Source organism: Micromesistius poutassou (assembly GCF_964030765.1).
Source record: "Micromesistius poutassou genome assembly, chromosome: 20".
NCBI classification, from domain to species: Eukaryota; Metazoa; Chordata; class Actinopteri; order Gadiformes; family Gadidae; genus Micromesistius; species Micromesistius poutassou.
This window is the reverse complement of record NC_140290.1, coordinates 12229053-12254640: the sequence shown is the minus strand read 5'-3', so window position 1 is coordinate 12254640 and position 25588 is coordinate 12229053. Positions and strand designations below refer to the sequence as shown.

Sequence of the window (25588 nt, the reverse complement as noted above, 5' to 3'; positions counted from 1 at the left end):
GGAACCTCCTCTCCGTCGCGTGATACCATTGACCACCAGGGGGTCAGGAATGGCATCGATTTAAGCAAGATCCAACCTCCGGAAAGAGCCCTTTTAAGTGCACTGAACTCTGGTGTGTATCACTTTGAATTGTGTTTAATTTACATTGGAAGGTAATTGAGGCTTGCCTCACCCATCACATGAAGTGAACGGTAACAAGTTGATCATGACCGAACAACATTATTGAAGGCAAGGAAAAAAAGGAATGGTTATACTGTGTATTATGCAGATCCATGCATAGTTTCTAGTATTAACTTAAGTTCAAATGTACGAAAATATAGGGAACATATCAACATATCACATATCATTTCATCTCTGTGTAGACAAACTCTTTGGACGGCTGGTTTGAACTTGAAACACTAGAACCTGTTGGTCTGTATCGTTGTTCCCTACAGAGTTACAGAAGCAGGAGGAGTATCTGTGTCTGCTGGCAGAGCTCCCAGTTCGGAGGGGTTTGTTCAAGATGCTACTGGAGAGTCTGGAGGACAGGAACACGCTAACACTCCAGGAGCAAGCGGTCAGATATCTGTTACTCTGCGGTTATTTAACAAGAGTTCAAAGAGCAATACCGGTCTGTGATGAAATGATGTCGGGCTCTCACCTGGCTTTACTCAAAAGAAAACAGTTACTAACCATAAGTTGTCAAAATCCCTTAGGTGTACCAATTCTGCCAAAGAGCATTTAGCAGGAGTGCACCCTCCCCACAAATGTATACAATGGCCTTTCAGAGCGTTTTCTGAATTGCCATACAAGTATTTTACAAAGGTCCAAAATGTACTTCTATTGTTTACCTACAATAGAAGGTACAATTTCATCTTCAAGTGAAATGCAACAACGGTGTGATCCTTTCAAGCTCAAAGCAAATGTTTTTGCTTGTGGCTTTTGGTAACTTCTCGTAACCAACGGAAATTCAACAACTCTGCTTCTCACAGTTGGCGGATTGGTGTTGTAGAGCAGATGCGCTGGAGGTCCAACCACACAGTGTGAACGGCCCTTGCCGTGCCCTACTTGATCTCCTCCGCCTGGTTCCAGCCCTCCAATCAGAGAACGGCTCACCTGCAGCGTGTAGCCCGACTCCCCAGCTGACTGCTGTACACCTATTGGTCAGCGCCATGGAAGGTCAGGAGTGTGAAAGTTTTCACCAGTTACCTCCTACGTTACTATAATTTAGAATCATAAAGTTGCTATAGTAACATTTATCCATGATATTGACCGTGTGTGGTGTGATGTTATTCCAAGCGTTGCCCGATGAAACGCTGTCCCTGCTGACCCTGTGCTCTCCTGAGATGCTGCAGGCCATTGATGAGTTGGTAAGTTAAACTTACAAACAATATGTTTATGTGTATGTGTGTGTGATTTCTATTTGTGTCTGTTTGTGTGTGTGTGTGTGTTTGTGTGTGTTTGCATCCGTGTGTGTTTGTGTGTGTGTGTGTGTGTGTGTGTGTGTGTGTGTCTGTGTGTGTGAGCATAGGCGGGAGAGTGTTTGTGTCGGTCACATTGTCTTTCCTGCATGCATGGAGTATAAGAAGATCTTTCACATGAATTCTTATGATCCTCTTGTCCTTACCGTAGATTTGTAAATTAAGAGGGAGTTGTCAACCTCTCCCCGACAACTCTGTTCCGGCCATCCTATTGGAGGAGGATGGAAAGACCTGGATGTTGTTGGAAGAGTTGCTCCGCTCGTCCAACGTGATTTTGGAGAGGGCGAGCGACGGGTTGAGGGCAGAGACAGGAAGTGAGAAGGGTGACCTGCCATTGGTCCTGTGCCTCACTTTAAGGGGCCTATCATCTCTTTGTAATGGGGATAACTAACATGTGTATTAAATGGAATACACAGTACAGAGTAAAACCATTTAGCTGCTCTTTTGATACTCATTCTTTTCGGTTTCTTTATTGCAAGATGTATGAAACATGATGTAGTATTTGTAATATCCAGCTATACAACATGTTACATATTATATATATATATATATATATATATATATATATATATATATATATATATATATATATATATACCTGTAACATACATGTTAATGTTACAATATATATTACAGATTATAAAGCTATTCCCTTTTTAAATCTATTTAATATTACGAATATCCAATGTTCAGCATTGTGTCTTGCTGTCTCGCATATACATTTATATTTTTCCCTGAAATGCAAAAAAAAATCCCTAACTGTAATTTTATGTTTTTTTTTATAGCGCTTCTTGAATTTCGAATGTATTTTCTGTTTAATGTCTTATTGCACTATTTGTCTCTTTTGTGACTCTTTTGTAATACAACGTTTTTTGCAATCGTGTGCTTGTTTTTGTACCGGCCTTGGCCTTGGCCTTCACTTCCAAAGCGTGGTTTGGTTCATGTCTTTAACAATAGTGCAGTCACACCAGATGATGATTACCCCCGGCCCCATGCATTATTAGGTGACCGCTGCATGCAGTGCTCAACTATTGTTAGGCGAGTACTGCATGCAGTAAGACTTCGTTCAGGTAGAGCCTAATTTGTGTTAATGTTTTTTAAGGATGACGCTCGCAATGAAAACGCTGTCGGCCAGTGCCGGTCCGTGTACGAAGTATAATTAATTTACAGTTGTTCACGTTGTATAATGAAACAGGCCAGTTTAGGGGGTATTGCCTAATTTCATTGTCCGAGACGTGCAATGCAATTCAGCGCGCCAAAGCGTCAGCTTGTTTCATTAACCAAGTTGTACAATGAAATTTGAACAAGGAAGTCGAGAGCCGGAAACAGAGACAGCTCGCCTTCAAAGTAAAGCTCGCTTTAGAAGTAAAAGTCGTGCGTTTTGAAGCGTGAATTTAATTTAAGGAGAGCCAAACTAAATAAATAAACAAATAGCCTAAATAATGAACATAATTCATAACTGTTATACAGTCTATTTCTGCCACTTTCCCACAACTGATTGTGAATAAATTGCCAATGGGCACCAACACTGGAATTATTATAGAGCGCTGTGATTCATGTATGCATGTAATGATTCATTTATATATTCATCAACTTATTTACTTGATTAAGGCTACTTAATATGTTACTTTGGGTGAACGTTAAAGGTTATATATAGTGTTGCGACCTGTGATGAGCATGACTGGTAGAAAGAGTTGATTTACCTTGACTTCAAGTTTATTTACCGTTCTCTCTCTTAACTAGGCTACATGAATAAAATTTTAAAATATATATTTTTGGTGGATTATCCTCTGGCCTGTATAATAACAAAATTAATGCAGTGGTAAGTAAAGAGCAATACAACAAAAACAGACACGCCGTGCTTTCGCAACTTTATTTGGGAGGTGACTAGCCTTTATTTAAATAGACTCATTTGTCACGTATTAAGTAGTAATAATCATTATTATTGCTTTTTCATATTTTTCAGACCTTATACATATTTACATCCTGGTTTTATATATATATATATATATATATATATATACGTATGTATATACTTACATCCTGATTCTACTGTACTGTTGTTGCATATTTTGTATTGTAAATAATGTTTCTTGCATTTTCTGATATTGTCCTTTTCTACACAATTTCTGTAGGCATTGCCACTTTTCATTTCACTACACATCCTGCATGTGTATGTGACAATTACAATTCTTGAACTCTTGGACTTCCTTGTTAAATGACATGTAGGCCTAATTGATTCAGTGTATGCTACACAGATACACTGCACACATGAAAAGCAAATTTAACTTGTGCAATAATTTAATAATCAATATTATTTATATTAGAGCCGTAGTCGGGTTAATACGGGAGTGAATGGGCTGTGAATTAAACCAGAGTGAATTAAACCAATGCATTTCAATCAGGAGATTATTTTCGACAGAATATGGGGCAGGCTGCGCAGGATTCTGGCGCTATGGTGGTTGCCATCGACTACACGACCTGGCCATTATTTCATTTTTATATATATGTATTTATTCATTTATTATATACGGAGACAACCAGACCTCCTCGAAGCAACGAAAACGGTTTATTAAATACAAGATGGGTGGGCGAGAATCAACACAGTCTCACTGAAAACTCGTCAAAACGTCCTGGTTTCACATTAATAAGAGAACATCATTACACGGTTACAAACATTTATAGCCATGATTTAAACGGCACGCGAGCTGCTGGTTCAGCGTCCATAGCAACCGTCATAGCAACCATGTTATTATAAAGTATGTCCGCCATTTTCACATAAATCCAATCCTATCCAATAGGAAAGACGCTCACAACGTCTACCAGAGCCGTAGTCGGGTTAATACAGGAGTGAATGGGCTGCTGGAGCACCCGGTCTGAAGGTCAAACATCGACGGGATGGCATTACATTGTAGTGAATTGAATCCCTTCTCCGTCTGCAGGAGGCGCCAAAGGGTCCCTTTACCATCAGTGACTGACGCTAAAGTGCCCTTGCCACTAGTCGGGATTTGACGTTGTCGGAGTGAGGCTGTGTTGGATCGAAAGATCGAAGATTCTAATCCTTCAACGCTGCTTGTTGAGTTGTTGACATTGACATTAATTGTCGCTCCCTGTTGGGTGTGCTCTTCAAGCTGAGGCTTCTTCTTCTTCGCTGGTGTTTAATTCCTCTATGGCCAGGCTTAGCTAATGCTAACAACTGTACAGAGAGGATGTGGCTGCAGCAGGCTAACCTGAATCAATCTAAACAAGATGTCATCCCTGCTCTGAGTGTTTCTAATAAGATGATATCATGAAAAGTTCATAAAGTAATGGTTTAATAACACAACAGCAGAAAGCATGTGAGCTGCTAGTTTAATATAGCAGCGTCCCTAGCAACCAGACGTCGTTGAAACATGCTTAGCGAGACCGAAAAAAATATATAAATTATCAAACTAAAGACACTGCCCCATCCCCCCTGTCGGACGGGATTGTTGCCGGGAGGGTGTTTGCGGTCGGACAGGATTGTTGACCGGGGAGGGGGGATTGTGGACGGACGGGATTGTTGACGGGGGGTGTTTGCGGTCGGACGGGGGGGGGTCAGATCTTTCTTTGGCCGTTTCTCAATACCAAGTACGCGGACTACGTTCTCGCGGACTTGGAAGTACGTACTTGGCAAGTCCGGACTTTCAAGTACAGACTTCCGAGAACGCGAATACGCACCTGCAATTGGAACAGCAGCGGACTCGATGATGCATTCTGGGATATTTAACGGTCCCAAGTCCACACGAGTCACCTCCGATGCATCCTCGGTAGAGAGAACACTTCCGGGTTTTACGACAGTACTCGCGTTCTCGCGTACTTGGAATTGGAACAGTGCTTGGGCTACCACTGATGACCAGTGGCGTCAGTTTGTTTTTAGAAGTGCTGGGGACAATAACCATAAGCTTGAGTGTGGTTTGAAAAGTGCTGGGTACCCTTATGTAAGCTATTCATCCATTGGGGGCCGGGGGCGGCGCGATTACGGGCTGGCGGAGTTGTTGGGGGGGGGGGGTTATCGATAATAGAAAATGCGCGGATCTTTTTTTTTCTTGTGTGAATTGGGAACAGCGACATGGAGGAAAAAAGGATTGTTTCCTAGGATTGTCCGTCGGAGCCCCGCTGTAGCGGGCAGTGGGGCTGGGCGGGCAGCCCCAGGGTTGGCCAGCGTTCAGCAGGTAGCCCCGGGGGTGGCCAGCGGGCAGCGGGGCTCCGACGGACCGCTGCCGTGGCAGCAGGGCTGGGCGGGCAGCCCCGGGGGCGGCCAGCGTTCCGCGGGGCTCCGACGGAAAATCCTGGGCAACAATCCTTTTCTCCTCCATGTCGCGGTTCCCAATTCCTTCTCAACCAACCCGACGCAGACAACCCCGGGCAACAATCACGGGCAACAATCCCCTTCTCCTCCATTTCATTTCTCTGTTGAGTCTGTAGCCTACTTAATATTGACGTGGAAGTGGAAGAACCAGAGGCGTCTGAGAACCCGTGGCAGTCGTTTGAGATTCATAATATCATACAGAGGCGCAAACAGCTTTTGACCATGATAATATATATTATATAGATATCTAAATATAATATGATATTATTTATATATAGAGCTCCAGGACTCCCGCCGGAGCACCCGGAGTGTTCAATGTTCCACTGTAAACACTAGAGCATGGTACCATGGCTGCAAGCTGCTCAGGGCCACACTCCCACCCTCCACCTTGACCCGCCTCTAAAAACGGCATGTTTGTGGAGAGCTCATTGTGGGACTGGCTCGTAGTGGCTGTAACTCTGCACCAAGGCTGAATTTCTTGAACGTCTTCAAGTACTGTATTAGGGGCCCACTAACACCTTTATTAAAGCATCCATAAAATAGCATGCCATGGGACCTTTAAACAAATAACATTTCCTAGCATTCAGCTAATATCTCCTCATGATCCAATAGCTATGCGACCCCTGAGGGTGTTGTAAAAAAACTCTGGTCTTCTCAGCAGCACGTAGGCTGATAACTATGAAAACTATGTAAACTACACTACCGTAATTTCCCACATATAGGCTGCATCGTGGACAAACCGCAAGCCTTTAATTTATGTATTAAAAAAACAATTGTGTGCATGAGAACGGTGAGAGCACATCAAACACGCGTAGCAGCTAGGACACGTCTTTCTTTACTGTCTCCGAGTGTGTGTCGCTGTTAAACACCTGACAATGAGCTAGTTTACCATGATAAGACCGCCATATGAATCTGGAAAAAATGAATAAAGACAGGATTTGGTCTCCTATATTTCCTATGCAGGATAACTCATGTGTGTTTCCATTGAAAACAAGAACATTCAAAGTGATCCTAAACTTTAAACCTACTCTACGTTCTGTTGGGCAAAAGCATCAACCAAGAAATTTAAACAAATAATACAAACTGAACTTCCACCATCATGCATAGCGCACATTTAAACAGATAAAAGAGCAGAGAGGAGCCAGCTCAATAAAAGCATCTCCCCTCATGGTATAATCTATCTATCTATAATCTATGGTATAATTCACCCCTGTGAGATGCATGCCAGCTCACCAGCATAACCTGCAATGTCCACAAAACCAAGGAAATGGTTCCAACCCAATGTAGAAGAGTATATCACCCTTGTAGTTATGTGGCCCAGAACATTTGACTCTGACTGTAAGAAAAATAATAGCTTGTAGCCTGTAGAGGCCTAGACCTAATCACTAGTATCAAAAGAATGACCTGACAGGTGGTGAGTGATATGGCTGTGATCTAGCCCCCTAGTTCTAGCCAAAGCAGGTAGCCTCGGTCTAACATCTGCCGACAACAACCTGTATATCAAAGCAGCATCTGCCTCATGGTATAATCTGAAACCCCTGTCAAATGTGCTAGAGGGACTCACTTCACAACCAATAAGCTTTTATATAAGACAGGCAATTAACTTCCCTTCCCTCTCTCAAGCAGTCCGAGGGCGAAACAGAAATAAACTTTCAGATTTTCTACTTGTGTAGTATTTTCAATTACAGTATCTTCATTTTACAATTGTATCGCTATGCTTGTAAAATTTATATTAATGACCATTAATACTTACAAGACACTGCTTGAAAAGTAGATTAGGATCTTCACGTAGGAACACAGGAAGTCCTTTCATGGCTGCTTCCTTGCCGTGTCTGACGATGTTGGTGGTCTCAAAGAAAAAAAGAAAAAACAGAAAGATAGCTCTAATAATAGCAAGACTAATTGTAATTCAACAGATTGAATTTCATCTGGGCAAAAGTATTGTTTGGTACTGTACTGTGCACACACCTCATCATCAAGCTTTCTCAGTATCTCCTTCAGGTCCTTGCCAAACTCTGTTTTTCGGGCGCGGTACAAACTCAGCAGTAGGGGCACATATTTTTCTACAGCAGCTCTGAATGTTCTGAGTAGATCTTTGTTTGTAATACAGAAAAACTCCTCACAAATCTGTAAAATGCAGGAAAAAACAAATATGTACAGAGGAATAGTAAGTTAATTGGGAGAATTTGTAACCTGTCAAAAATTGTCTATAGCCATTATCATTTTAAAAAGCATTTACAGCCTCTCCAGGTTGTAGTGAGTGCCTGCTTGCGTGAATGAACGTGCGTGCACGTGTGTTCGTGCGTGTGTGTCGTCGCTTATTCGCTTCAAATACTTTCTTTTCTTTTCAAAACTTGGGAATTAATACGGCGCGGTAAATAAAGTATTTAAAGCGAATAAGGGACACTGTTTTTGTTGTTTATTTGGTTTTGAACTAATAGTTTTGGACGCATGCATTGGCTTTGAGTTAGTTACTTTGAAATCACACACACCAACCTGCCCGAGTGATGCCGCAGCGCGTTGACTAGTCCGTTCTGAGGCGTCCATAGGCTTTATGGTTTGTGTGTTTGAAAGCCGTGACACTCCTTTACCAGTTGGCCTGAAATACTCGACTTGATTCGGAGGACTCACCTGCCTCAGCCATTTTTCATATCAAAGCAGTGAAGGCGGGGGGAGGGGGGAGAAAGAGGATAGCAGATTAACCAGCAGGGCGCGCACAGCGCACAGACTTGTGCGGAGGTGAACTTACAGTGAGCAGTTTGACGGGAGAACAAAAATAAATAGGCGGTCGACTGATCGCGGCACTAGTCTCAATGTGCTACGACCTACAACTCCAAGGACAGAGCTGGTGGTCTGATCACGTGCATGATGCCTGTAGTGCTAAGGCGAACACACCGACGAGAAACTGTGTCAATTTCCAATGGATAGTGTAGCCCAGGGGTCCAAACTTTTCACCTACCATAATCTAAGATCCGAATCATCAAGCTGGGGCTAATATTCAGATCTTAGCTCCACGGTCGGGGTTCCGCCGCCGGCCATAGGCCCGGTCAGGAATCTAGCTAAGATCTGCTAAGATCTGAATGGCCCGGTGGTTGGGGACCGCTGGTGTAGCCTATCTATGGGCAATTAAAATGCATGAAAAGGCCATGCTGTATGGATAACGCGAACACATTAGGTACCTACATCTAATAGAAAAGTATTCATCGAACCGCAGGCCTTGACTAGGCTAGTCTACATAAAAAAAGACGTGTGCAACTAGCCTAGCTAAACACCGAATTGTGTTCTCATTAAACAACTTGCGATACGAGAGTCCTGGTTGCACAACGATAATAACAAATTAAGGGAACAAATGAATGATATAGTTGGTTGCATGGTTGAAACTTTTGAACAACTCTATATTTAGGCTATTTGTTTATTTATTTCGTTTAGCTCTCCTTAAATTAAATTCACGCTTCAAAACGCACGACTTTTACTTCTAATGCGAGCTTTACTTTGAAGGCGAGCTGTCTGTTTCCGGCTCTCGACTTCCTTGTTCAAGTATCATTGTACAACTTGGATAATGGAACAAGCTGACGCCTTGGCGCGCTGAATTGCATTGCACGTCTCGGACAATGAAATTAGGCAATAGACCCTAAACTGGCCTGTTTCATTATACAACGTGAACAACTGTAAATGAATTATACTTCGTACACGGACCCAGTGCCGCTGCTGGTGCACTACGCGCGATCGCGTTGTGTATTATGATTATTACATTTCATGTCCTGGCGATTTAGGTTCAGACCGTTCCTCCATGGAACGATCTGCTGGCCTCGCATTGGTTCTATATATACAAATAAATAGCGACAGTTCATTCCAATTATTCATCTTTCCACTCTTCTCTGCACAGACACACAATACTGTCCTTAATACTTATTATTTATATTTGAAACGTAAGAAAAAAAACGTTATTTTCTAAGCACACGTTTTCAAAACCGTGTATTGCATGCATTATTCATGACATGCAAGTATCTCCACTATTGTTCGCTGGCGCCTCTCTTCTGATCCCCAACAGCTGAGACACTTTCAACCGCGTGGTGCGCGTGCACGCGCCGGCACCGGGGTTGGCTATGCGTTTGCAGTGTTTTGTTGCTTGGAAATAAAAACTTGAATTAAACACGGATACGACAACATTCCCCAACAAAAGTAACACATCGTGAAATTGATGAATCCCCATTCCCCACCACTAAACTGATTCATCCCCCCCCCCCCTTACTCTTACACGACTTAATTTTTCAAAGTGTTATTAAGTTGTGGAACGATTCACATACTTCCTGACAGAAAGTTGCTCATGTATGAAAAAAGTTGCTAATGTAGAGCTTACTGGAAGCAGCTGACTAATTTAGCAGCGAGAGCACGGGAAAGAGGGCGTGGACGTAGAAGACCAAACCAAACCACGTGATTGATTTGTGAGCATTCAGTGGCTGAGGTTTCAATGACGTGTGAATCTGGCGACTCTTGCATGGATCGTGTAGTAGTGCGCCAAGTCGTGTAGCTAGTTCCATCAAAACAATGGCAATTATTCAAGAATACTTTGCGAAGTAGTGGATATACACTCAAAGTATTAACTACAACCGGAGCCTTGAACTCAAACATGCCAGTGTGCAGTTTTTTTATGCAAGGACGTTGTCGGTACGGCGACAAATGTTGGAATGAGCACCCCCAAGGGGGAGGAGGAGGAGGTGGTGGTGGTGGTGGTCGAGGAGGAGGTGGTGGTGGATTTAACAACCGTTCAACTCCGCAACAACCCAGGGGTGGTGGAGGTAAGAGCATTATACGTTTCTTTAACGATCATCTTCGACTTCAATATTCCAGTGTAATGTAAAACAAAAAGTGCGTCGGACTTGAAAGATAGTCTACAGGGCTGATAGCGTTCCGGCGCCACGCCGGAATTCCGGCGTACCGATGTGTCTGCGGAAAGAAAAAATAATAATCAGGTTCGCGTGGTCTGACACTTCTCAAGATCGGAGAGGCGCTTTCACTCAAACCACACCAGTAGGCCTACTTAAGCCAATCAGAAATAGGGTAGGGGCTAGTCTTGGGTTTTGGCCAGTCATATCGATCCAGATTCAGCAGTCACTCCACGTGCGAATGTGTTTTGTGTTTACCATCAGTGTTTGGAATAACGCCGTTTAAAAGAACGGCGTTGTTACTGAACGTTAAATGCGGTGCGTTACTATGAATTGATTGAATAAACTGCGTAATCCGAACGCACCTAAGCCATTATGATTGGCTAAGGCAGAGTCATGTTTCATGGTAGCCAATCGGAGCCAGTGTTTTTACACACAAGACAGGCCACACACACACACACACACACACACACACACACACACACACACACACACACACACACACACACACACACACACACACACACACACACACACACACACACACACACACACACACCAAACACATTCGAAGCAGCAGAGATGTCGAGTACGGAGCAATCCGATGATAAGTTGGCATTTTCAAGGTGGAGATATAAGCACTAATTCATTGAGATCAAAGGCAAGAACGTGCATGTAAAGTGTACATTATGTCCAGGAGCGAAGACTTTGTCGACGAATCTAATGAAGCATTTCGACACACGCATCTATAAAGCTACTTTTTATTTTTTATTTTATTTATATAGAGCAATTCAGTTAGCGGAGGATAAACCCGCCCTTACGCAATTGTTTTGTATAAACAACTTTAGGGTTGTAGTATTATATACGTTTTTGTTGCACTGTAACTGTTTCAAAATGTATTTAAAATGAATGGTGCATATTTTGCAGAAAAATGAATGTCACCTTGTTCATGCCCTTAGTCAATGGTTAGGCTACTAATCAATTCCTAGTTTACTTTGGAGTATTATAATTGCCACCTACTGACCTTTCTTGGTATGGCTGTAGTATCTGTAGTCTCAGAATGCTATACAAGCAATAAGTACGCAGGTAAGTGACTAGTTAAAAGCAGGGATGGATTACTGAACAGGCCTACCAGGCCCAGGGTCCCAAGAGCTCTGGTGCTCTACACTTCTTTGGTTTGTTCATCTTATGTCTGAATGTTGTCAATTTATTTCCACAAAATTCACCAGAATCTATTCATCCAAATGTTCCTCCAGGGGAGCATACCCCTGGATCCCTCTTGACAATTATGTTGATCAGGGCATATATCTTGGCTTAGGGGCCCGCTTACCTCCCAGGGAAAAAAGTTCAGGCTCATGATTTTTTTCTACCATCACCCTTGAGTCTAACTGAATCGCTGATGTTTAGTAGTTATTCATTTCAATTTGTTTTCCCACTGCATTATAACCATATATATAACCTTCTCACTGTGTGTGTGTGTGTGTGTGTGTGGTGAGAGGCAGCAGCCTAGTTTTAAATCCTAGGGGTCAGTTTATTTACTGTTAATAACTGTAAACTTCATAATTTTATTGTAATTTTACTTGAACTGTTATTATATATACCATCAACCTGCCCAGGGACTGCAGGTGGAAAATAGCAATCTGCTAAAACCTGGCACAATGCATATTTTCTTGTTGTGCAAGATTAATGTTTTATTGTGCATTGCCCCTGTATTAAAAATAAATTACAATTACAATTATATACTTTTGGTGTACTTTTACCAATTGCCTTTCGTATTCCCTTCCTCCAACAGGCTTCGGTAACAGAGTTTGGGTGAATCCATCGCAGAATCAGTCGGCAGGAAACTATATCCAGCCTTCATCTTTCTCCTCTCAAGGTGGTGATGACTGGGGCAGAGGTGGTGGTGGAGGAGGGGGTGGGGCTGACTGGGGCAGAGGAGGTGGAGGAGGGGGTGGGGCTGACTGGGGCAGAAGAGGAGGTGGAGGAGGCGGAGGGGGCAGAAGGGAAAACACCAAGAGTTCAGAATTCAGTTTTTCCTCACAGAATCGCTATTCTGCACTCAACACTCAGCAGACTTTTGATAAAGGAGGAGGAGGAAGCAGCGATGAACAGGAAAAACATCTGTGAGTTTGACATATTCTGTTATAATAACGATTATTAGTCAGTTCATTGTAGCGAGTGATCTTTATTTGGTACAAAGTCAGAAAATGTGCATGTTAATATGTGAACTGATGAGTGTATTTGTGTCTCAGGGAGACCATCAAGATTGATGTGGAGATCTGGGAGACATCAGGACAATGGATGTTTTCATGTTATGCCCCGACCATCGCAACCATTTCAGGTCTGTATCATAGATTGGCCCTGAGAGATCATCTCATTGCAACCTGAAGGAGAGCTTTGGGACCTAGGGGACTATTGCAGTCAGTCGTAATTCGCAAAACACACACTTCATTTAACAACTCAACTCTTTTGTTGTGTCTTTCCTTGGTTAGAGTCAACAGTCTGAGCCATCAGTGGCAAAAATAAGCACTTTTAGAGAACGTACATTGACAGGGACTATTTCCCCTCTGCGACATAGAATTACATTGCAACCCATTTCGCAGATTTGGGAGCATTCTTGCTCAATACTGGAGTAATTAAAAAGAGTAATTATCCAAAATGATGGGGAAATTGGGTAAAAGTTAAAAATTCCATAAGCAAACGCATGCATGTAGAAGAAGTGCAGCAAACTCAGAAAACGCGACACAATGCAGACACAATGCAGAAATGATTACACAGAACGATAACAGACGTGATTCCAGAGGAGACTTTGAATACTGATCAACATGTTTCGACACTGCAAAAATATCAGAATTTTGCGATCAGATTTTTCAATAATGAATCAAAAACCAACAACCAACATCACTTTTTAGTGTACACTGGAAACAATACGTTATTTTTGGGGGTAATTGTGGTGCATTTCTGTAATGTCTAACCCGGTTTCAAAATACAACCCATATAACATTAAAGTGTAAGTGAACCCACTTTTTCAGCTAGAAATCGAACATTAGGAGATATAAAAAAGAGCTTTTTGGGTTGAGAGTTCTAGGAAGGAGGGGGGCCTCATCCCCATTGTTACGACTCATGGCAAATTTGTGATACGTCTTTAGTACAGTCGTGTACGAGCGTTATAATGAGCTAGCTTAGAAACCAGATGAATCTTGCAAGTTCATGTTTCATTTGCTCTGCAGATAAGGTCTAGCAGATACCGGGCAGCTATTTCTGCCCGCCCGGTATGAGATAGATTGACCAATAACAACCATTTATTTAATATGAGACAGGATCAATCCGATGACCAGGTGAGCGCCGTAGAGGCATTTTCAAGAGCAACAAAGAGGACTGCCAATGATGTAGAATGGGCTGTTGAATATGCTATTGAGACTGTATTAAACAAACTCGATGGTAGAAACGACTGCACTGCGCTTTTGTTGTCTTTTTTTTTCGTCTGGGCCGGTTGGTAACATATACTACAGATTAAACAGACTTTCTTTCCTGCCATGGAAGAGCCCTGAACACATGATATGGCATTGTGATCAATGCTCCCTCATTTCCTTTTTTCAACAGGTTTCGCAGATCTCTCTCAGGAAGAGCTCAGGCTAGAGTACTACAACAGCAGAGACTCGGGTGATGCACAGAATTATGTGAGTTTCTGTTGCTTGTTTTTCTGTCCTTGCTGTATTGTTACCACCTGGCTCACAGGTATTTGTGTATTTTGTACTACCTCAACTGAAATGGCATAGCTTCGTTCAGCTGCAACATCTCAAAGTGGCCTCGGCCACATGGGTATAGGGTAATTGGTCAACGCCATGGCCTCGTGAGTGTGCTGTAATTGGTCCCCCGCATGGCTACGGAGCCAGGATGGAAAATGGACTCAAGCCATTACATTTTCTCCAGGAATAGAAGAAAAGGGATAAACTGATATTACGTGTGATTGCAATGGGTATCATGGAACACCATTTTCTGAGGCTTAATGCAAACCGTGATAAAATAATGTGACAGACTTCTTTTGTCCATCGCTTCAATATGATAACAGACCTTTGCTGCAACATCATGCAATCAAATGGGTTGTTATATCTGACAAAAGACTATACGTTTGGGACTTCATTTGTGTCTTATGGCAAATTTAGATTGTAGTAGTTATGTAACGACATTTCGTGACATTTTTCTTTCTTCCCAGACTAATGGCATCAATCAAGCAATCAACCAATGGCGGAGTAGGGTCCAGGAGCTAAGAGTCATGAATGCAACAACTCGCGTGGCTTTGGTGAGACTCAAACACCTGGTCAAGCCTGAGACATGCTTCTGTGTCTCCCAAGTATATGGGCAGTCCATCAAGAATAGCAGTCTTATCGTTTCTGGAAGCAGGGTCTTTCATAGGTTTGGTATCGATGCCTCCAAAGTGTTGAATGTATTTTCCACAGCTTTTCCCTTTTGGCCATTTCTATTTAAAAAACCTTCAGACTACATTGATAAAGTCAATCAAACCATTCCTGATTATATTGTGTGCTCCTCCTACAGCTGGCTGAGTTGAACAACCCCACGCCCCAGGCTCCCCCGGCCGGCTTTGGATCTGCCACATCTGCCTTCGGGTCGTCCACGTCCAGCGTGGGGACAGGTGAGACCTCTTTGGAGATGTCCTTCATTATCACATTCATTCAGTTATCGAAAAAGTGTCCAATTTCGAAAACTTGCCTGTTACAAAAAATAAAACAAGTAATGAATTGATAAAAAAGGAATATCATAATGAACAAAATTCTCAGCAATTGTGTTTAAAAAACAATTTTCCTTTCCAATCAATTGTAGCGTTGATGCTGATAGTGTGTTGCTGTTACTATGGTGACTGTGTCTTCCTCTACCCTGAAGGCTTCGGGTCCGCCGCGCCGGCCCAGGCCAACACCTTTAGCTTCGCCGCCCCGGCCGGCGGCGGCTTCGGGTCCTCAGCTCCGGCTCCCCCCACGGGTTTCGGCGCGGCCACGACAACGGCGACCCCCGCGCAACCCAGCTTCGGGTTCGGCTCCGCTGAACCGGCGGCGGCGGCGGCATCCGGCTTCTCTTTCGCCGCACCAGACCCCAACAAGGCTCCGGCGCCCGCAGGGTTCGGCTCCGTCTCCGCCTCCGCGTTCAGTTTCTCCTCCGCGACTGCGGCGGCGACGCCCGCAGGCACCCCAGGGTTCGGTACAGCGGCCCCAGGGTTCGGTACAGCGGCCCCAGGGTTCGGTACAGCGGCCCCAGGGTTCGGGACAGCGGCCCCAGGGTTCGGGACAGCGGCCCCAGGGTTCGGGACAGCGGCCCCAGGGTTCGGACAGGCGAGCGGGGGGTTCGGGTCTGCGCGACCGGCGGTTCCAGCAGCAGCAGCAGCAGCAGGGGGGACCAGGAACTCCGCCGGTGGGCCCGGGGACAGCCTCTTCACCCCACAGAGCGAGTTGACCCCAGAGGAATTGGGTCAGTTTGGAGCCAAGAGGTTCACACTAGGACAGATACCCCTGAAGCCCCCGCCGGCTGACATGCTGGTGGGCTTTTAGGTGGAATATGATCTTATCTTTTGGACTCTTGGGAAAAATAACATAATGTTGTTGTTGATTAATCAAATCAAATTTATTATGCAAAGACATCTACTCCGTAGGAATGCGACTAATTAAAGTGAGGTTTAATGATGGTATGTTTTTTTTTAATAATAAATGTACGCACAGAAACAATAAAAACATGCTTTATCTTACCTACTTTACAGTTAAGCTTTGCTTTCTCCTAAATGCACTGACAGCATGAACTAGATCAGTGTGCGAAATACCCTTCAATATTCGGGGGGGTCCCCATCTCCTGATTGTTGCGCAATATCAATCAAAAATTTTCTCATGCAGTAGGCCTATAGCATACTTAGCAGACGTCAAGGCGCAGTCAAAGTACTTTGTGGGCGGTTCTATGGCACTGTTGCTATTATGACAGCGAGATAAATGAGCTTTGCGCCCAGCGCAAATCTAAACTGGGTTGGGCTGAAACCCGTAGGTGTGTTTTGGGCGTAACATGCAATAAACCAATGAGAGTGGCATCTCCCATCCCCTTTAAGAGCCAGTGCATTTTGACTTGACAAGTTGATTTTTGACAGCGCGTTTGCAGTCTCCGCTGAGACAGATGCATGACCACATGAATTTCAAACTTCAAATGGCTCAGTTTATGGCCAAATAATAGGCATAATTAACACATGGAATAGCGTTTTCTTCTCCAACTTCAGAAACACTGATTCGTCATGTAAATTGCAGCAAAGACAACTTAAAACATATGCGGACGCGGTCCTCGATGGCCACAACTGTGGGTCTATTTAATGATATGCGGCAATACATTAACAAACATTGTTTGTTACCAGTATTGTATACATTATTGTTGTCGACTTGTGTTCATAATATGCATGTGTCCCCCTGTTAATATACATTGCCATGGACTGCATTATGTGTTACGTGTTTAATTTGTGTGTGTTTAGACAGATGGGCGCGCACACACGCGCACCAAGCATCACCCGCATTCATTCATTATTTTAAACACTCACTCGCGGTAAAACTATGTTTTCTCATGATGAAATACTCATCAATCCTAAAAGTAATGGGCTTGTACACGATGTCTGGGTCAAGAACATATGTGTTTGCTGTACGGTGTTTGCAGATGCATTGATTTAAAAGTACAACTTACCGCTATATCAGCTGTTCTTTCCCAAATCATTTAACCAATCATTTACCCTAAAACTAGATTTTGTTTGGGAAGCCTGGAATATACTTTGCTGGAATGTATTATTGTTATTATTATTATTTTAACGCATGGCATAGCCTACTATACTTGATTCATGTTCATTCATGCAGCCCTATGGAAAAAAATGTTTCCACAATCCACACGGTATTTCTATGCAGTTTCACACGTATGAATAATCTTTGACATCATAATATTTAAATCAGGTTAATAGTTTGCATGTTTGTGCTGTGTCCAGGCATGCAAACTGTTTTTTTTGACCTGCATATTTTTTTTTGACCTGCGCGCGCATATTTAGGGTCCGGGCAGCTAAGCTGCCGGGAACCTATTGTATTCCTAGGAATTCTTTCTTCTTCTTCTTTCTTCTTCCAAGGAAGTCATACTTCCCATGGGTGAAAACTCACCAAACTTTGCACAAAGGTCCAGTCCCATGCCAGATTCACTCAACTCCAAGGACATGTGCCCCCCCCTCCTAGGGGGGGCACAATAAGCGTTTAAATTTAAAAACTTAAAAAATTCCTACCAAACCAACGGTAGATGCTACAGTGTTGAAACTTCACCACAATGTAGCCTCAATACTGCTGAAACTTTTGTCCACTTAAACTCATTACAAATTATGAAGTCCATCACTCAGTTTTTTTCAATAACTGTAAAACTTTTAAAATGTATCTTCTCCCACAATTTTTGCTCAATTGTCACCAAACTTGGTAGAGAGCATCTCCAGACCGTCCTCAACAAAACTTGTTTCTCGGATTTTTGATTAAGCAAAAATTGATCCTACAGTGCATGAAAACGTATGACTGTAAACAGTACTGTAAACGTATACCATCAAATTCTTGATAAATACATTTTCAATCTTCCTGAAAAAAATTGAGAATATTCTGGAGTCATGGTTGATGAAGTTTGGCAAATATCAGAATTTTTGAATGGCTTACTCAATTTGTGAAGCCACTGTTGAAATGCCACTTGCCAATGAGCTCAGTGCGATAGACAATGGTCTTTGGTTCCAGAGGTTGTGGGTTCAATCCTCAACTGGTGCAAATTGAACATTATAAGGTCAACTGTCCTGTCTTCCTATTCTCCTGTTTGTTGCTCAGAATTTGCCAAAATTAGCCCGGACCCGACCCATTGCTGCGCAGCAGCTATAATTTTTTTTGGATCTGCAAAAAAATATGCGCGCAGGTCCAAAAAAAAATTGCGTGCAGGTAAATTTATTTTTTATATATATATTTTTAGATTTTTTTTTAAATATACATTTTTTAATATAATTTATATATATATTTTTTTTTTATATATATCACTTTTTAACTTTTTTTAATATCATTTTATATATATTTTTTATATCATTTAAAGAAAAATAAATATGGCCTTGCTTTTTCTTTGCAGAAAAATAAAAAATTGCAAAAACACCAATGATGATTCATAATGTTTGTAAATCAGATGCTTATTAGTTTTCTGGGGAACAGTCAGCCTCCTATCAACTGTATCAATCATTAAAACAAAGTCCTCATCTTCAATCAATGGGACTGCTAATCTTGTGTGTACAATGCATTTTGCTCTGGCGTCCTCCTTGGTCTGTTGTTGTTCTGGGATGCACTAGCTTTATTTGCACTCAGTGGCCCATCCTTGTCTGAGGCCTTCTGTACCTGTGAGGTAGAATGGAGGGGGGTCCTTTTCTGTCTCATCCACTCCCGTCTCTCACTCAATCATACGCGCACACACAGCTCCAAGTTGTCTCTATAGGCCTACTATATTCCTGCTCCTTTCTTCCGTCATAAGGACATTACTGTATGTAACAGTATTGCGGAGAGCTGCACGGGTAGGACGAGACGAGACGGGACGGGACGGGACGGGACGGGACGGGAGCCCAGGTTAAGCAGTCAATCAACTCCCGCGCCCCATACAGTGCTCGGCAACTGGAGCTGTCTTTATTAGCACACAGTGAAACAGAAAACAACATCACTCTCACTCATGGTGTCGGACTACAAAACTAAAATGTCCTAAACCAATTGTCCCAGTATCCTTTTCGGCACCGGGAACACGGCGACCACGCCCACGGTCGTATGTAGGCTAATGGCTATCTGTTGCGTGGCTTTCCCACTAAGATAGCTTTCTTTATAAAACATTAGTATTCATTTTTAGTGTTTCTCCAGCCACAGTGAATCCTGTGTTTCTGTGCCCCGCTGTGGTGTCGACAACACAGAGCTCCGGTACTGTTACAGGACAGCGGTGGTTTCTTTCAGCTTGTATTGTATTCCAATTTTAGCGAAAACACACATAACATTAGCTTGAAAGTGTTTAAGTATGCTTATCTTTGCGTGAATTTAGGGATGACTCGTCTGCCAATGACTTCAAGTTGGTTGTGTTTTAACCGGTGATTGTTGCGACAAACTGTTTACAAAGGGACACTTGCTTGTGACGCAGCAAGCGCCTGCTAGTTGATCTGCCGGCCGGGACGATCAGTACTTCCCCACATAAAGAGCTTAGTTCTGATTGGATCGCTTCCCAAATCGTCCCGCTTACATTTTCGTCTCGTTTTTATTCGTTAACGAAAGTGTCAAAATATTTCGTCGTAGTTTTTGTCATCCTAAATTGATTTTTATTTAGTTATCGTCTCGTTTTCGTCAGACTGTAGACCTCCCCCCCAATGTTTTTCAATGGATCTCCTCCACGAATCACACAAGTGGCCAATTTTGTTTAAAAAACGGCGAATTTCGCCGTAGTTTGCATGCCTGCTGACTAGTTTGCACACATAGCCTACGTGTGTGTAAGCGTAGGCTATGTTGTAGTTCCGACCTGCCATGGCACGTCAAAATAGCAACAACAACTGCGCTATCCGCTATAGACCAGGTATTTTTCGGTCAGTGGCGCAATTGCATTGGCGCATTTTTTAGATCACTAAAATAGCACCAAGTAGGCCTATCATTTGCGCCGGAACACGCCCCTGCTTTTCGCCGACAAGGCTCTCCAGGCGCAAGTGTAGTGGTGCCTGGTTGCTGCGGGGGAAAATCAGCTTTGCGCCGGGTGCAAACTAGCAACGACACATGCGTCGGTGTAGAAAGTCAATTGCACCGGGCGCAAGATAGGGCCCTTCTTCTGTTTGGCGCACATGGCTAATTTGCATACGCGCACAGGACTGGCTGGCTCCGCTTGGCAAAAAATAGAACATATTTGTGAATAAATGTTTAAAATTCTGAATACTGGACATGGTGAGCTTAAACACATTTAAATGACCATTAGTGACAATAATATATATATATATATATATATATATATATGAGACCCCTTCAAATTTTGCTTTTGAGGGGGGGGTCCAGTATTCTATTAGCATATTCAATACCAACGTATTACATGATATACGAATACGGTCCTAATTTAAGAGCAAAACACTGTTATGCTATTCTGCTTCAAGAGGGGGAGGCAAAGGCTCTGCTGACTTGAGAATATAGGATTTAGCTGACAGGGTTTTGGGGATAATGGTGATCTAACATAATCAGCATAAGATGGAATGTAGCCAAGACATACTCATTATTCTGTGTGTGTGTGTGTGTGTGTGTGTGTGTGTGTGTGTGTGTGTGTGTGTGTGTGTGTGTGTGTGTGTGTGTGTGTGTGTGTGTGTGTGTGTGTGTGTGTGTGTGTGTGCGTGCGTGCGTGCGTGCGTGCGTGTGTGTGTGTGTGTGTGTCACACAAAGAGAATTGATATATATGAATATTATATTCATGGAGAATCTGACCCTTTGCCTTTAAGTGAATTAAGCAATCACTATTATTTTTGCTACACTGCCTGTCCCTGTCTAGGAAACACAAGTATTAACATCATAGGTTGGAACGTGGAGAAACGACATCGATAGGGGAACACAACACACATGCGTAGGAAGAATTATGTTGTATATTGGATATGTATTGGAAAGGCAGCAGTGTGATACTTCAATGTTAAACAGATTACCCTCAAATGTCACAAGAAAACCTATTTTTTGCTAATCATATTATTTTTCCATCTGTAATTCATCGACATCCTCAATATCCTCCAGTGATTTAGTTTTCGTTTTGGGTATTGACATTTAAGACTACATAGAAGGCGATACGCAAAATACATACCCTACAAATAATATTTCACGGTAATAGGCTATTACCGTGAAATATTATTTGTAGGCTATTAAACAAAATATTATGAATGTACAATAGAATAATTGTTCAACGGTTAAACAACTATTCTATTGTACATTCATAATATTTAGTTTAATGTTAAAAGCACTAACACTCGCTGGTGGAACACAAGCACTTTTGTACGACAGGGGATATACATTAAATATTGAAACAACTTTGAGTGTCACGTAAGCAGTGGGCCAGAGGGAAGGAGGTGTGAGGGCTGACCAGCTCACCCCTTAATACGTGCCATCTTTTATCAGCAGGATCGTTTGACACCGGTGACATACGATGTAGTCATTCATGTTGGATGAAGACGGAGTAGGTCGTCCACGGTCCACCGCGGCAGAGCATTGCGGGGGCCCATTATTGAAACCAAAAAAAGCAACATTAATGCAGTAGAAGTGATTGTGTTGCGCTACAAGACGGCTCTGGGACCCGCTTCATTGATCTCATGCGTCTGATTTATGCTCTTTTGAGCGGTTCGCTGGGTGGTTAAACGAACGGCACATTTCTCACTTTCGAGGTTGTTGCTTGCGAGTTGTTTTTCTCCGGGCGCATTCATGGTCTCTCGCCTCATAAATACCACTGAATGGAGTTATGTTCTTTAAAATTTCCATCTACTACTGGCGGTCGCAATCGAAGAGTTAATGAATGAGACGTGGGCATATATTAAATGAAGTAGGCTCACACACTCGGCCTTCTAAGCACACGTGCATACCGTTTGGATAGGCCTAAAGCTAAACGAGGGGGAACAAGTCTGGAGGTCAGTCTTTTTTATTTCAGCGATCCAATGAGAAGTTGAACTATCATTCAGTAGCCACCTGCACCTCCACCTACCAACAACTAACAATTAAGCTAAGAATTTTCCGTCGGATCATATGATAACAATATGATAACCCCCAACCGATGAGACGTCATCTCTTTATTTATTCCTTCCAGCGCCACACGTGGTCGCTGTTTGTCGTTGCCGTTCTTCAGGCAGACTAATCGCATCCCGCTATTATCCTCCTGCCTCGCACCCTCTCTCTCCCCCCCCCCTCTCTTTCTCTCTCTCGCCACAGTAAACCGTCTTCCACCGCGCCTTGGATGCAGTGTGATCAGCAGCAGTGCACCGCAAAATCACTGTCTTCACTCCGGCACCGCAAGAATAAAAGCTAAACGATGACAATGCTGCAGACATATGAGGCAGAAACAGTTATTTAACTCCCGTCCCGTCCTCTGCCGTCTCCGCTCCCTGCATTAAGTGGTAAGTGTTTACGCTTTCGTACATTTTTGTAATCGGAGGAAACGCGTTTAAAACCTCAATTACGCACGCTATCAAAATAATGGTGCGGTGTGGACTATTAATTAGGCTACTATTTCGTTCAATGGATGTTGAATTGTAATATTGCTGCTATTAGCAAATCATATTAAGATCTACTTGGATGCTGTATTTGGAATCAAATTACGCGCAGTCATTTCTTACTGAATATATCCTTAATTGTAACAAGGTAGCCTACCTATCCTTTTCTAGGCTTTCAAGTAGTCTGCCTGGAAAATAGCATGTGTTGTCCTGTGGGTCATGGCAAATGTTGCATTGCAAGCATTTTGCCAGCGAAAATATTTACTGAACTAAATTTAAACTAAACAACATTATCTTAGTGAGCTAACATAATGAACTAACATAATGAGAAATCACAAAATCGATATTGTATTTTAAGCCTTTTTTTAATATTTAAGATAATGAAATTAAGTGTTAAGATTAAGGCTTGGGAAATAATGGATGAGAGATATTAATAATCATTAATAATGAGATTGATCATAAACTCAGTTGATATTGGCTATTCCCTTTCATTTTCTATGGGGATCTGAAGTGGCATGCATAGTTTGGTGCTTCATAGTAAGGCGATGTAACTACCGTCCTATATTCCTCGAAGACTGTTGACACAGCACACAGCCACCAGGCCCCTTGGCCTACTTCTTTTCTGTTAAGTTAATCAATCGCATTGCCAATTTTTTTTTTTTTCATGAAAGGAATCGGCTAGACAAAAAAAAAAGCAAAGCTAAAATGTGTGTGGTTTTACTGATTGATCGGGAGGAATAAAGGGAAAGGCGCCAACGTGGGTCAGATTTCAACGGCACACTGCTTCCCTGGTGGCTGTGGCTGAGCGCGAGCCGTGTGGCGCCCGAGATAAGATAAAAGACGCTTCAGGGCAGCTCATCTGTTACATTTTGTGTTCGACCGGTAAAGACTCTGACCTTTTCCATTTGTTAGTCAATGTGTGTGTGTGTGTGTGCCAGACAGTGTGTCAGTATAGACACCGAGATAGAAAGTGAGAGTGAGAATGAGCGGGTGTTTGTGTGTGAGAGAGAGAGAGAGAGAGAGAGAGAGAGAGAGAGAGAGAGAGAGAGATATGGTTTGGGATGTGGTTAGAACCAGATCGGTTTCCAGGAATAAGGTCAAGCCAAGTGCACGCTGAGGTGTGAGATCTCATCAGATGGCCAACCACACAGGCACACACACGCACGCACGCACACACAGGCTCACACTGAGCTGAATTCAAACTGTGGTGGATGCCTGTGAATGTTGTACCTGTGAAGGCCCTGCTATCACCTCATTTATCGGTCCATTAGTAAGTCACTGGCCGCAGAGTCAGCCTCTTTTGCTACACAAGGAGGAGGAACACGCCTTTATATGAACTAACCAGTCAGGGTTTATGACATTAGCAGCTGATAGCAGACACACAATGCCGCATCTACCGTGAGAACTCACGCGTCCAAACGTTGACCTACTCAAGACCTCCATGTCATCAACCGCATCCACTTTATTGATACCTGTGCTCAAGAACCACTACCCCGATAAACAAAGACACCCAACATCGGTACCGATCGTCCTCCTCTGAGAACGCTGTCCTACTACGAAATAGCTCCTAATGTCACGTGTGTGTTGGGATGAAATATTCAAGGCTTTGCATCACGCAGTCTAGGGTTGGGTTGGGTGGGACTAACTGGCTCACAGGGGGTCCATTAGATGTGTGTGTGAGTGTGTGTGTGTGTGTGTGTGTGTGTGTGTGTGTGCTTGTCTGGATGAGATGTGTGTGTGTGTGTGTGTGTGTGTGTGTGTGTGTGTGTGTGTGTGTGTGTGTGTGTGTGTGTGTGTGTGTGTGTGTGTGTGTGTGTGTGTGTGTGTGTGTGTTGTTCTCACATGAGCAAGAGCATAGGTCCCTGCTGTACTAAAATATTCACCAGGACATGTGGTTGTATGTTATTGGCCTGTGTGTGTGTGTGTGTGTGTGTGTGTGTATGTGTGTGTGTGTTTGTGTGTGTGTGTGTGTGTGTGTGTGTGTGTGTGCATGCACGTGTGTGTCATCACTTGTGTATCTGTGTATGTGTGTGTGTTAGCAAAACGTTTGAGACTGAGTAAGAGAGAGAGATGTGTCAGATAAAATCAGATGAGTTGGCTGCTCAAAAGGGCAGACTGCTGTTCTTCACTGCATCATATTTCATCAAAGAGTTCATACGCACATACACAGACACACACACACACACACACACACACACACACACACACACACACACACACACACACACACTTCACACACACACACACACACACACACACACACACACACACACACACACACACACACACACACACACACACACCTAGTTCTGAAGATCATGTGCACACACACTGCCAAAAGGCCATGCTCAAAGGCCAGCATGGTGCACCTAACACACATAACACATCTGCAAAGTCACTCACTCACACACACACACACACACACACACACACACACACACACACACACACACACACACACACGCACACACACACACATACACATACACATGCACACATGGTGCACCAATCATGTGTGTGCAAAACAGAGTGCTCACATGTGTTCACTATAATGTACCCTCACTTCAGATCCCCTTGCTCTTTGCTGGTCTGGGTCCCCTTTGAAGTGAAAATCCAATGAAAACAAGCCAGGCGCTGAGCAGACACT

General features: G+C 43.1%; 2 protein-coding genes across 2 annotated transcripts in view; both read left to right on the top strand.

The window, feature by feature from the left end:
• LOC311365227 (gasdermin-E-like) overlaps positions 1-1961 on the top strand; it is a 5217-nt gene extending 3256 nt beyond the window's left edge. Inside the window, exons 6-10 of the mRNA XM_084484756.1 lie at positions 1-112; positions 435-556; positions 972-1158; positions 1279-1349; positions 1612-1961. The exon at positions 1-112 is cut by the window's left edge and continues 47 nt beyond it. Coding sequence (XP_084340882.1) covers positions 1-112; positions 435-556; positions 972-1158; positions 1279-1349; positions 1612-1851 — 732 coding nt within the window. The 3' untranslated portion in view covers positions 1852-1961. The remainder of the gene's footprint in view (positions 113-434; positions 557-971; positions 1159-1278; positions 1350-1611) is intronic.
• Positions 1962-10306: 8345 nt separating this feature from the next.
• Positions 10307-16431, top strand: nup42 (nucleoporin 42). Its single transcript, XM_084484692.1, has 7 exons — positions 10307-10589; positions 12469-12799; positions 12929-13017; positions 14280-14356; positions 14893-14979; positions 15234-15330; positions 15579-16431. Exons 1-7 carry the CDS (start codon positions 10421-10423, stop codon positions 16235-16237), a joined length of 1509 nt encoding a protein of 502 aa, XP_084340818.1. The 5' UTR covers positions 10307-10420; the 3' UTR covers positions 16238-16431.
• Positions 16432-25588: the final 9157 nt, after the last annotated feature.